At 33.5% G+C, this 15,057-nt stretch overlaps 1 protein-coding gene across 1 annotated transcript; it reads left to right on the top strand.

Moving 5' to 3' along the window:
* On the top strand, nt 1,660-4,590 carry LOC109353840. The gene has a single exon (XM_019596202.1). It carries the CDS (start codon nt 1,660-1,662, stop codon nt 4,588-4,590), a length of 2,931 nt encoding a protein of 976 aa, XP_019451747.1.

Here is a 15,057-nt window from a genome sequence, read left to right as displayed (position 1 = left end):
CTGATTTCAACCCTTCCCTTCAGAAAATCACACATTCTCGGTGTTGGATTAGAATCCTAGGACTCCCTCAAGAATATTGGAGCCCTATGATTATCTTCTCAATAGCAGGAGGAGTTGGTACTCCTATCTCCCTAGATGAGGCAACAAGCAAGAGATCCTTTGGCCATTATGCAAGAGTGCTAGTGGATATCAACCTAAAGAATTCACTTCCTGACCAAATCTTAGTAGAAAGAGAGGGGTTTGCATTCTTTGTCTCCATTGAGTATGAAAGCTTGCCAGAATTCTGTCTGAGTTGCCTCTCCATTGGCCATCTATCCTCATCTTGTAGAAGAAGGAAGGCCTCTCCTGAGGAAGCCCCAAAGAAAGCAACCCAGAAAGGGAAACTAACAAAGAAGCCTCCCCCCTTGATGGAAGCTAAAGGTAATGAATTAACTATTGACCTAGACATTGAGCATGATATCAATATTGAAGGGTTGGAAAAAGTTGGCTTGGTCTCTGATAAGGAGGACAGCTCTGTAGACTCATATTAGGGAGAAGCAACGCCAATTGAGGTGCCTGAAAATGTGGTGGGCATACCAGAACCTGAAGTGGTTAGGACTCAACCCCCCAACCCCCAGGTGGTAACTTTGTCATTCAAGACATATAGGAAATGACAAATCCCTCTGCTACCAGAGATATGAGGTTACTAGGTAGGCTCTGGGCAGATGATAAAGATGAGGAGGTTGTGGAATTAAGGGAGGACTCATACACTATGGTTCTCTCAAAATCTCAAAAGAAAAAATTAAGGAAAAGAAATAGCACAGAAAAAGTGTATAATACCCGCAAGGGTGGCTACTTAACCCCTTCCCAATGAGAGTTATCTATTGGAACTGAAGGGGATTTGGCAACCTCAAAACAAGGTTAGTTCTCAAGACTTTTTGCCTGGATCTCAAACCGGATTTGGTTTTTCTTTCTGAGCCTTGGATTTCCTCGGAGGCCCTTTCCCCTCTATATTGGTCTGCAATGAATCTAAAGCTTTTTGTGAAGAATGATAGGTACCCTCAATTGCCTAATATTTGGGGAATTTGTAGAATTGACCTGGTTCCTTCTATGATAGCCAATTCTAGGCAGCAAATTTCCATCTCCTTAACTGATCAGGACTCCACTTTTTTCATTTGTGTTGTGTATGCACATACCCACTATATTCATAGAAGACTTCTTTGGGATGAGATTAGAGACATCATGGCTGCTACTCCTGGCCTTTGGTGTTGCATTGGTAACTTTAATGTGGTGCTATGAGCTAATGAACATTGGGGCTCTGTTGTCCCTCCTACTTTGCCTTCTGAGGAGTTTAAGTCCTTTTCTGATGGCTCTAACCTCATTCATCTCTTGACTAGAGGTGCTCAGCTCACTTGGTCTAATAAAATGAGAGGCAATGCTCTCACTGAGAAGAGGTTGGACAAATGCCTCTGCAATGCTGATTGGCTTGCTTCTTGGAATGAAATTTTCTGCTGTACTTTGACTAGAATCTCCTCTGATCACCACCCCCTTCTCTTGAGTTTCTCCTTCTCATCAATCTCCAGAATTTCTGCTTTTAGATTTCATGGTATGTGGCTCCAGCACTTGGACTGCAAAAGAGTGGTGGCTGAAGTTTGACAATTGGATATTAGAGGCTGCCCTATGTTCATTATCTCTCAGAAGCTCAAGCTGCTAAAAGAGAAGCTCAGGGACTGGAACAAGAATGTTTTTGGTGACTTACATCTCCGGGTTAAGGCTTCCCTTGCCTCAATTGAATCCATCCAGCAATGCATTGACAGCTATGGCCCTGATGAGGATCTTTTGGACCAAGAAGCTATTGCTCAGCAGGAGTTGCTTCAAGCTCTTTTGGTTGAGGAAGCTTTTTGGAAGGAAAAAGCTAGAATGAATTGGCACACCAATGGTGACAGGAATACCAGTTTTTTCCACATAGTGGCCAAGGTTAGGCAAAACACCAAAGCCCTCACCATGTTAAAGGAGGGGGACAACATTCTTACAAACCATGATGACATTGCCACCCATGTTTTGGATTATTTCACTGTCTTGTATGCCTCTTCTAATAATGTTGTCTCTAATGGCCTGATCAGTTCTATTATCCCTTCTTTGGTGACTGAGGAAGACAATTTCTTGCTCACCAAGCATCCCTCTAATGAGGAGATCAAATCTGCTGTGTTCAGCATGAAGGGGGATGGTGCCCTTGGCCCTGATGGCTTTGGTGGTTGCTTTTTCCAGGCTTTCTGGGAAATTATAGGCCAGGATGTGTGTCAATCTGTGGCCTACTTTTTCTCCAACAATTGGCTTCCACCAAATATTAACTTCAACTTTGTGGTTCTCATTCCTAAGCACCTTGAAGCTGATAGAATTGAGGACTTTAGGCTCATTGCTTTAGCCAACTTCCAATTTAAAATCATCACTAAAGTCCTAGCTGATAGGCTTGCTCTAATTGCTCTTAAAATCATATCTCCTCAGCAAAGAGGATTCATTAAGGAGAGACATATTCATGAATGCATCTGCATTGCTTCTGAGGCAATCAACCTGCTTGATCACAAAGTGTTTGGGGGAAACTTGGCAATCAAGCTGGACATCAAAAAATCTTTTGACACTCTTGACTGGGGTTTCTTGCTGGACACTCTCTCTACTTTTGGCTTCAACAGTAAGTTCACTGACTGGATCATGATCATCCTTCACTCAACTAAGCTTTCAATTAATGTCAATGGTCAATCTGTTGGGTTCTTCTCCTGCAGAAGGGGAGTTAGACAAGGTGATCATTTGTCTCCTCTGCTTTTTTGTCTAGTAGAGGATGTCCTCAATAGAGGCATTTCTAAGCTAGTGTTGGAGGGTCAGTTATGTCCTATCTCTGGCCCTGCTAATCTTTGTACTCCTAGCCATGTGTTGTATGCTGATGACATCCTCATATTCTGTAATGGCAACAAGAGGAATCTTATGGCTCTCAAGAAGTTGGTCATTGATTATGCCCAAGCTTCAGGTCAACACATAAGTATCAGCAAGTGCAGATTCTACTCTACTACTGCCTCTCCTAGGAAAATCCTGGCTTTGTCTTCAACTCTTGGTTTTTCTCATGGAAGGCTCCCGTTTAACTATCTTGGTGTTCCTCTTTTTAAAGGGAAACCAAGGAAGATTCACCTCCAAGCAATTGCTGATAGGATTATCCTCAAATTAGCCACTTGGAAAGGTTCCTTATTGTCTATTATGGGCAGAGTTGAGCTTGTCAAGTCAATCATTCTAAGCATGCTCACCTATAGCTTCCACATCTATTCTTGGCCTTCCAACTTGATTCAGAATTTGGACAAGTGCATCAGAAATTTTATTTGGTCTGGGGATACAAGCACAAGGAAAATTGCTACTATGTCTTGGCACAAGGTTTGTTCCCCTACAAATTCTGGTGGCCTAGGCCTGAGATCCATCAAGGCTATGAATCAGGCTGCTCTGATCAAGCTTTCCTGGGAAATGTCCTCTTCTTCCCAGAAGTGGGCCATCCTTTATAGGCACAGATTTGGGAGGGGCACCTATCCCTCTCAGAGATACTTCAAATCCTCCATTTGGCCTGACATTAAAAGCAATTGGCACACTGTTATGTCTAATTCCATTTGGTTGGTTGGAGAAGGGAAAAACATCCATTTCTGGCTGGACAACTGGTTGGGATCTCCTCTGGTGGAATCCCTGCACATCCCTGATGAGTTCCACCCCTCCTTTTTATCCAAGGTTGCTGACTTCACTCAGGACTGTAAATGGATCATTCCTAAGCTAATCCATGATCTCTTCCCTCAGATTGCCTCAAGCATTGTAGACACCATCATCACAGACAAGGGTGATCAGTTTGTTTGGCAGGGCACTATGGATGGCTCTCTACCTCTTAAAGCTGCCTATAACTACATCAGGCCCAATGCTAACCATATGAACTGGTGTAGGTTTATCTGGTCTGATTCTATTCCCCCATCCAAATCCTTCACCACTTGGAGGTTGTTCCATAGGCGAATGCCCACTGATGAGAATCTCCAATTAAGAGGGTGCTCTCTAGTTTCAAGGTGCAACCTCTGCAAGGCTAGTAGTGAAACATCTGATCATCTGTTCCTCTTGTGCCCCTTTGCTGTTGACCTTTGGCAGTGGATTGGTGGCATTTTCCACATTCAAATTGACATTTCCTCCATAGTTGCGATCCTATCCAGGTGCAATCTTCAACGGAGTCCTCAAATCAAGGGTGTTCTTGTTGTTGCAATTGTTTACACAGTGAACACAATCTTGCATTGCAGGAACTTTTGCAGATTCCAAGACTCCTGGACTACTCTAGCTATGGCAAAAGCCAGAATTAAAATGGGCATATCTATGTCGGGGAATCTTTCCAAGCTTTGTGCCAATGGTTCTCAACACGATTTCAGTATTCTAAGGAACTTAAATGTTTCTCCTCACTACTCCTCTGCCCCCTCCACCACTGAGGTGGTGTGGTACACTCCCTTGCCTGGATGGATCAAAATCAACTCCGACGGTGCTGCTCATGGCGCACCTGGCCATGCAGGGAGTGGTGCAATCTTCAGGGATAGCCATGGGACTTCTTAGGCTCCTTTGCTTCTTACATTGGCATCACAGACTCATTGTACGCTGAGCTAAGGGCAGCTATCCTAGCAATTGAGATTGCTCACAACAATGGTTGGATAAAAATTTGGCTTGAATGTGATTCTATGAATGTTGTTGATATTTTCAACGGAAAATTCCAAGTCCCTTGGAAGCTTCTTAACCAATGGTATCTTTGTCAAATGCATGTTTCTGCTATGGAGTTTCGAGTTTCTCATATTTACAGGGAGGGAAATACTTGTGTCGATAAGCTTGCTTCGTTTGCTATTTCTTCTAAATTGTATACTTGGTGGGATTCATTGCCTAGTTTCATTCTGCTTGAATTCAATAGGAATAGATTGTCTATTCCTAATTATAGATTTAGGAACATATAATATCTCTTTCTTTGTACTTTGTTCTGTTTTCCTTCTTCAATATATTGGGGTGTTTCACCCAGCCTTAAAAAAAACTAGAAATCATTTTTATTGACATTATCACTATTATCATCACCCGATCATCGTTATTATCATCACCCGATCATCGTTATTATTATCATCACTATCATCGTATCATCTTCGTCGTCACTCTATTGATGGTGGAACCTTTGTCTTCATCAAGCCATCACCATCCTTACTTCCACAATAGATGATGTGTCTATAATTCCATGGTCATCATGATTGTCATTCAACCTGAACAACTTACATCCCTCTCATTCCTATCACCATCCTTCATTGTTTTCACTAAGGACCTTCCACCATCGCCAACATAGCATTAGGTGTGTCGAGAATAATTTGTATGGACACATGTCACAAGAACAATGTCTTTATTGTTACATTAATACTAGTGAACATTTGAGTTCATAAGTATGCTAAAGTTTATAATCCTTATTATGTAATAAAATTTTGGTACATAACGTTTAGCATTCTTAAGAACATAGACACAATTTGTTGAATCATATTAACAATTTTTCTTGTTTTCTCTCTTTTATTTATTCTCTATACCCTTTATTTGATTATTTGTTGCTAATGTTGCTACATTAATCGTAATCCACTTCACCGTCAAGTTAACCGATAGAAATTGTGAAGCTTAGCCTATATGTACAAGGTTTACCTGGGGATGGCAAAAAAACTCGTACTCATGGGTACCCACGGGTAAAACGGGCACAAGTATGAGTCACAAACGGGTACCTGCATGTTTTAAAAACGAGTTTTTAAAAATATCCATAGTACATACAGGCAAGTATGAGTATTATGGTACTCGTGCCCGTGGGTATCCATTATTTATATAATTACTATATTATCTTTAATTAAAATAAAAAATACACTACCATAATATTCATTACATTGTGTACATATTTTCCTATTACTTGACATTTTTTACCTTGTTTACCTCTTTTATTGAATTTGGTGGTACAACTCCCTACAAACATTATTATATATGTAGAAACATACATGTCTTGCAAAGAAAATTATATTTTGTTTGTTAGGGAAATGTGAATAGAAAATGTAAAAAAAATGTAAAAATGTAAAAAAATGTAAAAAAATGTAAAAAAATTATATTTTTTTTTGCCAAATATTCAATCAAAATGTAAAAAAAAAAAAAGTTTTATTTCATTTGAAACATAATAAAATTAGGAAGATAAAAATTCAATCATAATATAGGAAACTCGCAGGTACCCGTTGTTCTCGCGGGTACCCAAAAATACCCGCAAAAAACCCGCATGCGAGTAACTATATGGGTACTAACGTGTAAGAGTAACGCACTCCTATTTCGAAACGGGTAGCAGATAGCTCCTACTCGTGTCCGCCTGTGCCCGTTGTCATACCTATGTTTACCAAGCATCTTGTGTGTGGTAGTGGAGACATGAGCGAATTCTTGAATTCCTTCTCAATAAGTGGTCTTGGTCTCTATAGGTCTAGGCAAGAAAAATACTTCGTGAGAGCTCTAAGATCATTTCTAGCAGCAAACAAAATCTTCATTCTTATTTGGATTTGACACATTATTTTATTATTTATTATAACTTCTAATGAAATAATAATAATAACATTTCCTTCATAATAGCAAACATTATTCTTATATTTATTTGGGTCCCACAATGTCTACTTTTTTCCACAACATCTACATTTCTCCTCACTTTCCCTTGGCTAAGAACAACCAAAAATTGTTCTTATTTAAGAACAAAAAGCAGAAAATAAGAATGACACAGTGGAGAACAGAGTAAGAATGATCTTATTTCATTAAGAACAACCTTAAAAATAATCATTGTGACTATTCTAAATAAGCTAAGGAATTGAGGATGATTCTTTTGCTCTTCTTCCTTACCCAGTGATAGGGCAAATCGCAAATGCACGATTATATCGTCAAGTAATAAAATATCGATCTCACGAGGACTATGTTAAAATGGTAGAGCCATGCATGAATCTTGCTAAAGCAAGAAAGAAAGAATGAGAAAATCCATGAAGAGAAAGCTTCTTGATGAATCAAGAAGTATGAGAGAAAATCATGAATGAGAAAATGGAAACTTTCTATATAGAATTGAGTTACAAGAATAAGGGATCACCCTTTGTATACTACAATGCCTAACTAATAACTAACTAGTTAATCGATTAATTAAACTCTTAATCGATTAACGAAAAAATATCATAACTAACAAACTGAAATCAACTAACAACTTTAACATCCCCCCTCAAGCTGGAATGTGTCAAGCATTCCAAGCTTGAAATGATTGCATTGAACACCACACATACTCTAATACCTCTTCTTGCTGGTGAGCGAATCTTCGTCTCCCAGTCTTGAAATCTGAACATGAAGCAATACTGACGCTTAACCACCATTTGACAGAAGCAATTTCATCCAACGCTTAACCATCTTTTTGACAGAAGCAAACCAATCATAACAGATGAAAGAGAGAAATGAGATGGACCTTAATCTTGATTCTTATATGTTGCTTCAATGAGGAAAATTACACACTATAATATTGTGTAATGAGAGATGGGTAAAGAAACTAGAGTAATAAAGAAATGAGAAATAATTGGGGGTAAATGATAAAGAATAAGAAAAAAATGTGAAGTAATTCTTGTTGTCATTGAGAAACTGTCCAAGAATCATTTTCGTAAGGACAATTCTTACAGATACAAGAAGTAAACAATCTACAAAGTGCAACCGACATTCAGGCATTTACATGTTTGAAGAACTCAAGGTCATCATCTTACATTGTTCATCCAATGCTAGAAGTTGAGTTTCTTTCTTGGGGCAATAAGAACTCAGAAGATTGCAAAATATCAGGGTGATGTTGATGAAAAGTAGTGAATAACTACAAAGTACCTTTTCTCAACTTGGGTTCTTTGACAAAGTGAATTCGATAAGAACGAAATACCAAAGGGTGGATCTTGATACATATTTTCACATGATCAAATCAGTCACCAACTTCCATACACCATCATCTAAATCACCTCCATGAATGTGAAACCAACCTTTTTTTAGAGTCATGAATGAAATGATGATTCTTTGTTGAATCTTGGAATAATAGAAGTATAAACAGAAGCCATCAAAATAATAATTATTGCTCTGATACCATGTTAAAATGGTAGAGCCATGCATGAATCTTGCTAAAGCAAGAAAGAAAGAATGAGAAAATCCATGAAGAGAAAGCTTCTTGATGAATCAAGAAGTATGAGAGAAAATCATGAATGAGAAAATGGAAACTTTCTATATAGAATTGAGTTACAATAATAAGGGATCACCCTTTATATACTACAATGCCTAACTAATAACTAACTAGTTAATCGATTAATTAAACTCTTAATTGATTAACGAAAACAATATTATAACTAACAAACTGAAATCAACTAACAACTTTAACAGACTATAAAACTCCTTTAATTTTAACAATTAATTTATCTCAAACTCAAATAGGAATTAAAAGTGAATTTAGAACAATTTAACAATTGACAAGAATAATTATGAAAATAGTAAAAATGGATCGAAATCTAATTTTAAGAATAGTTCCGAAGATAAGGGGCACCGTCTTTACACTCGTAAATCCTTGTTTTACTCCTTTTCATGAACTTTAAGTTGTGAGGGTGAATTGCTCTCTGATATGTCTCATCCTCTCTCGAGCTCTGACACATGTACTCAATTGAAGTCGCACCTACTCTCATGGTACGGTTATCAATCAAATCATTTACTTGGATCTTTTTATCCAATCGTTTCGTAGCAACCCAAGGTGAATTCCATAAACCCCCGAGAATCCTAATACTACTCTCGTGAATTAGGATTAAAGTTTGAATAACTGAATGATCAAATAGTTGGGTTCACCTCTTGGTCATCCCCCAATGTATTTAAGAGGTGTAATTTGTTGGTCAGACAACTCACACAAATAAAACTCAGTTTAATGATTCAAATCACAACACTCAATGAAATAGAAGTAAGAATAAGTATTTATTGAATGTAAAAGGGCATAGCATCAATCCTAGAAACAAAGGGAATTGCTCACTCATGATGGAGAAGAGAATACCAAATTCTAAATTAGAAAATTGTAATGTAAAGTGTTTTTATCCTTGAGGGAGAACCCTTATTTGTCCTAATTACAAAATATTGGGTTAAGCCCAACAAAACAAATCTAAAAAATAGGAATATAATATAACATTTATGACTTCTTTTGGCTCTTCATTTGGTCTTCGCATAGCCTCAACATTGAATTTTATCTTCTTGCACCTGATCTCTATGTTTTTTGACTTTAATCCATCCAAACTACACAACATAGCCAAAACATTCGCTCAATCTGAACAAAGAGAAACAAAAGCTAAAAGCAATCATAAAGACCCAATTATGTCCTAAAATGCAAGTTAAATGCAATGCAAATGTAGCATAATTTCACACTCTTCAAATCCCCTCAAACTTATCTCTTGTTTGTCCTCAAGCAAGTATTATATCTAACTTTCACAATGAGGTTGACACTGTTCTTTAGACCCATGTACCTTTCTTTTCCTCAATTGAGTCTCTTTCAAAATGTTATCTTTTACTTTGTCTGAGGAATATAATTAATATCGGTCATTGGAGTTGAGTAGTTTTATTAATAAAAATGTAATCAATTTATAAAATTGGACTTGCATTGGTAATACGGGCAGCACGTGTGTTCTTAATAATGCTGCGAATGTATGAGTAACATGTGTGTTTTAACTATATGAATGCACAAGTAATATGTATTTTCTTAACAATACGAATGTATGGGCTACATATGTGTTTTAACCATTAAAATGCACGAGTCACATGTTTGTTCTTAACAATACAAATGCACGGACAACATAAGTATTTTTAACCATACGAATGTACAAATAACATTGTGTTCTTAACTATGTGAATGTACATGTAATATGTACATTCTTAATCATGTGGCAAAAAAATACCGTTCGCACAAATGCACGGGTATCTCGCTAGTTTATATGATAAAATATTGTCATTTAATTTACAAAGGAATGTGTCATAGGTTTAGAATTTGTCATATATTTGGAATTTTTTATGAAAGTAACATGATTAAATATCAACATTTTGCAAAACAGTTTCATATACTCAGAAAAGAAAAAGGTTTTCATAATAATAATATGATAAAATTATATTTCAGCCACTTTAATTTGCACGAACTAATGAAAGATATTATTAAAACAAATTGTTAACATTTTCAAAATAAAATGAAAACAAGAAAGGTTCTCATGTTCTGAATTGGTCGCTGTCAAGGGCTCACAGCACATATATTTTCGTGCCAAAATCATCCTCTTTATTATTTTTTTGCTGATTGATTAATTCTGTTTGATTCACAATCTGCCAATCACTCACGGCTTTATTCCCGACAAAAACCCTTTTTGTGCTTGTTGTGGGCATTTGCGGAATTATTTTTTAATAATTCCAATGATATTCATTTATGGTTTAGATAAAGAATTAATTATTTTCAATATATGTGATATCTTCAATCTACCAATAAGTGTTATCTCATTAATTATATTTTTATTTTTTTGATTATTTTGAGGATCTAATAAACCTTATAATACTATATCAATACTTTATGAGAATAAAGTATCTCCTGGTATAAGGAGATAAATTATCTCCTTACAACCACTAAAATCATGACATGTCTCTTACTTAATCATTTTCTACAAAAATATTTCTAAAACAAAATAAAATAGTGCACATGTCATATTTTTACTAGCTGAAGAAGATAAATTATACTCTGATAAAAGGATATACTTTATTAAAGGTGGAGATTTGAGGGATTGACCCACCAATTAATGACCTATCTATTACTATTATTCTTTTGAGATGAGATGCCCAGCAAGCATTGGTTTTCCCTTGTTTCATGTCACGTATAATACTATAAGCAACAATTAGTATTAGGGATGACAAAAATACCCGCCTCATAGGTATCCGTTAAAATACTTGTAATGAGTACCCGTAAAAATAAGTTATGGGTAGGAGCGGATATCATGATAATTGCGGATACTCGCATATTTATAAATTTATTTTCAATTAAATAATTTATATATATTACATTATTATTATTTTATAAGTATATATGATCTATTTTTGTATTATTTTATAATAAATTTAATGGTTGAAATATATTATAAGTTTAATATGTCTATAAATTTTATTATTCATGTAATGATTATTTTATATGTTTTGATTATTATAAAATATATAAATATATATTGAAACTTAAAAATTCGTAAGGTATCCGTAAATACCCACTACTCGTGCGGGTACCTGTAAATAGTGCTTGTATGAATATGGAAAAGCACTATCTGTACCCGTTTCACCCTGTTGCCATCCCTAATTAGCATTATGTTTTTTCAGATTTATATTTTCTTACCATTTCTATTATTGTAAGTAATTTTACTAGCTAAGATCCACAATAGAATGATTTGATAATGTTGTAAAATAAATTCTGTTTATGACAAGATATTAATTATAAATTTGTCATAATAGCTTTAGGTGTAGTTTTTAATTTCATTATTTCTCATGAAATTGGACAAACATTAATTTTTTATTTACTTTCCTTGTTATTAATTATGCTATTCCTTATTATCTTAATAATGTGATACTATTTAATATTAACTTCATTACATTTTTACTATTAATTAAGTTTTAATAGGAGGTTTTGTGTTTCTATTTTATGACATTAATAATTACCAAAATTAAATTACGACATATAATTCTCCGATGTTACAATACAGTCGACACATGTACAATGTTTTTCTCACGGTTAGAGTCCCACATACAACAAGCTAAAGTCCATGAAACATAATTAAATATACATGATAAATGGAAGCAATGAATAACAATATATGTTTTGGTCATGAACAGCTATATAATTGAATTTTTGTGTTTAGCTTTAGTTTCTTTTTATTTAATTGTGGTTCGATACATTCTCTTCATGCTTTGATTTAATGGATGTGTTAAAGAGTCATAAATTTTTTGAGTAAATACTCATTTTAATTTCTCATGTTTGTCAATCTTACTAGTTTGGTTCTTCAAAAATTAAAAACAACAAATGTTCCACAAAAATTTTAAATATGGGTCAATAATCATTTTAGTATGTTTTAAAACACTTAATATGGATTAATTTAACCCTCATTTAAAAATTTGGAAAACATTTTACTATTTTTCAAATTTTGAAGTATTAAATTGATATTGTCAAAAATACGAAGGAGTAAAATAAATAATTACTCTAAAAAAAATTGATACCGTTAATGCCAATATCAATAATCTAGGTATAGTTTTCTGTGCAATCTGTGGATTGTTTGAGAGTTCTATGATTGGGTCCTTTATATTGTTTCTATTGACTTGGGAAATGATTAATTTATGTGAAAAATTGAATTTTTTATATGAGTGTAATATTTATGTAATGTTAGTAAAAAGATTTATATATAATTAATATATTACTTAGTATTTAATTTATGATTAAAAGTCAATTGTAATTAAAAATTAATGGTGGATAATTTCCTAAAAACTTTTATACCACCTGAAATAATTGGCAGTTAAAAATAAAATTAATCACAACAATAAATAATTTTTTTAGGACACATAAGAACAGAGCTTAGGAAAACACATAAAATTAGTTGGTCCATTTATCCCTAATTTATGGGTAAAGAATTAATTCTTTTCAAAGTTTGTGGTTGCATCTTTTAATAAATATCACTTCCAAAAATCGAACTCTTAATTTTGGATCATTTAAAGATCTAATAATATCTTATATTGTAAGATCAGTAACTCGTTGGTAGCATACCATTTGATTAGTACATTCTAATATACAAGAATGATGTATATGGAGTAATTTTTTGTGCTACCGAGAGGGTCCCACGTTGTCCCTTTTTGGAGTAGTAAGCATATCTGAGGCTCCATTGGGCCCCACACTTATCTTTATAATCAGACATTTGCACATCATGTCACATGTGCACCTTGCTCTATCTTCTGTTGTTTTACCTGTTCTGCGTCCAACAACAGTGTGAGTTGTGCATTGCAACCATCTTATGGTCTATTTCACTAAATTGACTGAACTCGTCCGGTCCATTTTATGATGTTTGGATATAGATTAAAGTAATTCATCACCATTTACAAAATCGTGTCAAATAGCCCACTCCAATACTAAGTGGTATTTCCAAATAAATATTTCACTTCAACACGATATTTGTCTAGTAGTATAAGATTCGTTAATTTTTTAAACTTACCAAAAGGTCATAAATTCAATTTCTATGAGTAAAACTCTTATTGGGAGAGATAATTACATACCCAAAAAGAATTAAATTATTATTTATAAGGTATAATAATATACTTTGATAGTGGAAGAAAAAATAATAACTCTCTCAATGAATTAGTGGTATACATGTAGAGTGTGTTAAGTTAAGTCATATCAGTTCTCTTGTATAAAGACAATTTACAAAACATGCCTATGAAATTAGTAATTGAATGAGTATAATTTTTATATCCATATTTTGCCTTTACCACTAGAAAATTATATACCTAACAGTTTAGACAGTTATAGCAATTTATTCTATTGTTCCATGAATATATTCTCTTACGTTCATTTCCATCACTTTAACCTCATTCTATCAATTAATTTCCAATAATTTTTAAAATTGTAATGTTCATTATTTATTTTTTTAAAACTGTCATGTTCATTATTTATTTTTTAAAACTATCATGTTCATTATTTATTTTTTTAAACTATCATGTTCCCTTCATTCGTATAATATTGCACAGTAACAGTTCAATTATATTAAGAAAAAACTACTTATAACTACCCTTATGGTCTTATTTCTTTTTACCTATTTTATATTTTTAATTAACTAAAATTACAACATTTTTTCACGCAATTAAAATTATTTATGTAAGTTAAAGTAAGTTATATACACCAAAAATATTAAAATATTAATACAATTTTTAACAATATTATAATTTATTTTCATATTTTTATCACGAAAACTATAATATCATGTATACTCAGTATAAAAATGTGATATAATTCTCTAAGATAAAATATATAAAAAATAAAATTTTAATTCTAAGATGAAATAAGAATGCAGGTCTATAGACACAAAATTTCTATCAATATGTTAGTCTTTATACGGCTTAAAGAACTCTGCCATAGTAACACTTGACGGGTAATAGAAAAGGTATTAGAAAAGAAAGAGAAGTTGATTATGGGAGTCAATAGAATAGATTTAAAAATAAATAATAATCGACTTTTCAATTTTAATTTTAATAAAATAAAATTACTTGTGAAACCTGATATAATAGCATGAGTATTTGTAAGTTGAAAAGCTTATATAAAAATATATTTACATGGAGATAGTCAATAAATTTTGATAATAAATTAAAATTAATTTTGTTTCTAAATAAATATTATAGATAGTATTGACAAATAAAACGTATTTATTTCTAAATATAACATGTTGGATATAATATCAAATTAAGTTTTTTGAATCAGAAAAAATGTATAAAGTAATGATGTATGAGTTTTGCTCACTGTAACAATATCATCCACTATTCATATCTAATCATCGTTGATCCTTTAGAAAGTAATTTAATAAATGTAGATGATAAAATGGCTACTAATGTTAGATAGATATTACAATCTTTTCAGATAAGTCTACTAATTTTTTTTGGGAGGTGGACTATATAACTCAACTTATATGCATGTTCATTATGAAGATAAATCACTTGTCTCAACATTTGATGTCTCAGTCTCATTGTATTCTAATCCAATCATATTATATCAGGTAATGAAAAACAAATTATATTCTGTTTTTATAATATATATTTTTAATTAGTTGACACTTTTTTTATTAGGTTGGAACATCATAGGATACCAAATATTAGGATAAATGATATTCATTCATTCCTACCTGTTGTATATGATTTCACCTATTTTGCCCTAAATTTCATATTTTCGCGAAGGCTAGTTCGGCCCATTAGAGA

Source organism: Lupinus angustifolius, chromosome LG08, assembly GCF_001865875.1.
Source record: "Lupinus angustifolius cultivar Tanjil chromosome LG08, LupAngTanjil_v1.0, whole genome shotgun sequence".
Classification (NCBI taxonomy): Eukaryota; Viridiplantae; Streptophyta; class Magnoliopsida; order Fabales; family Fabaceae; genus Lupinus; species Lupinus angustifolius.
The sequence above is the reverse complement of the archived record's forward strand: the minus strand, read 5'-3'. Positions and strand labels throughout refer to the sequence as shown.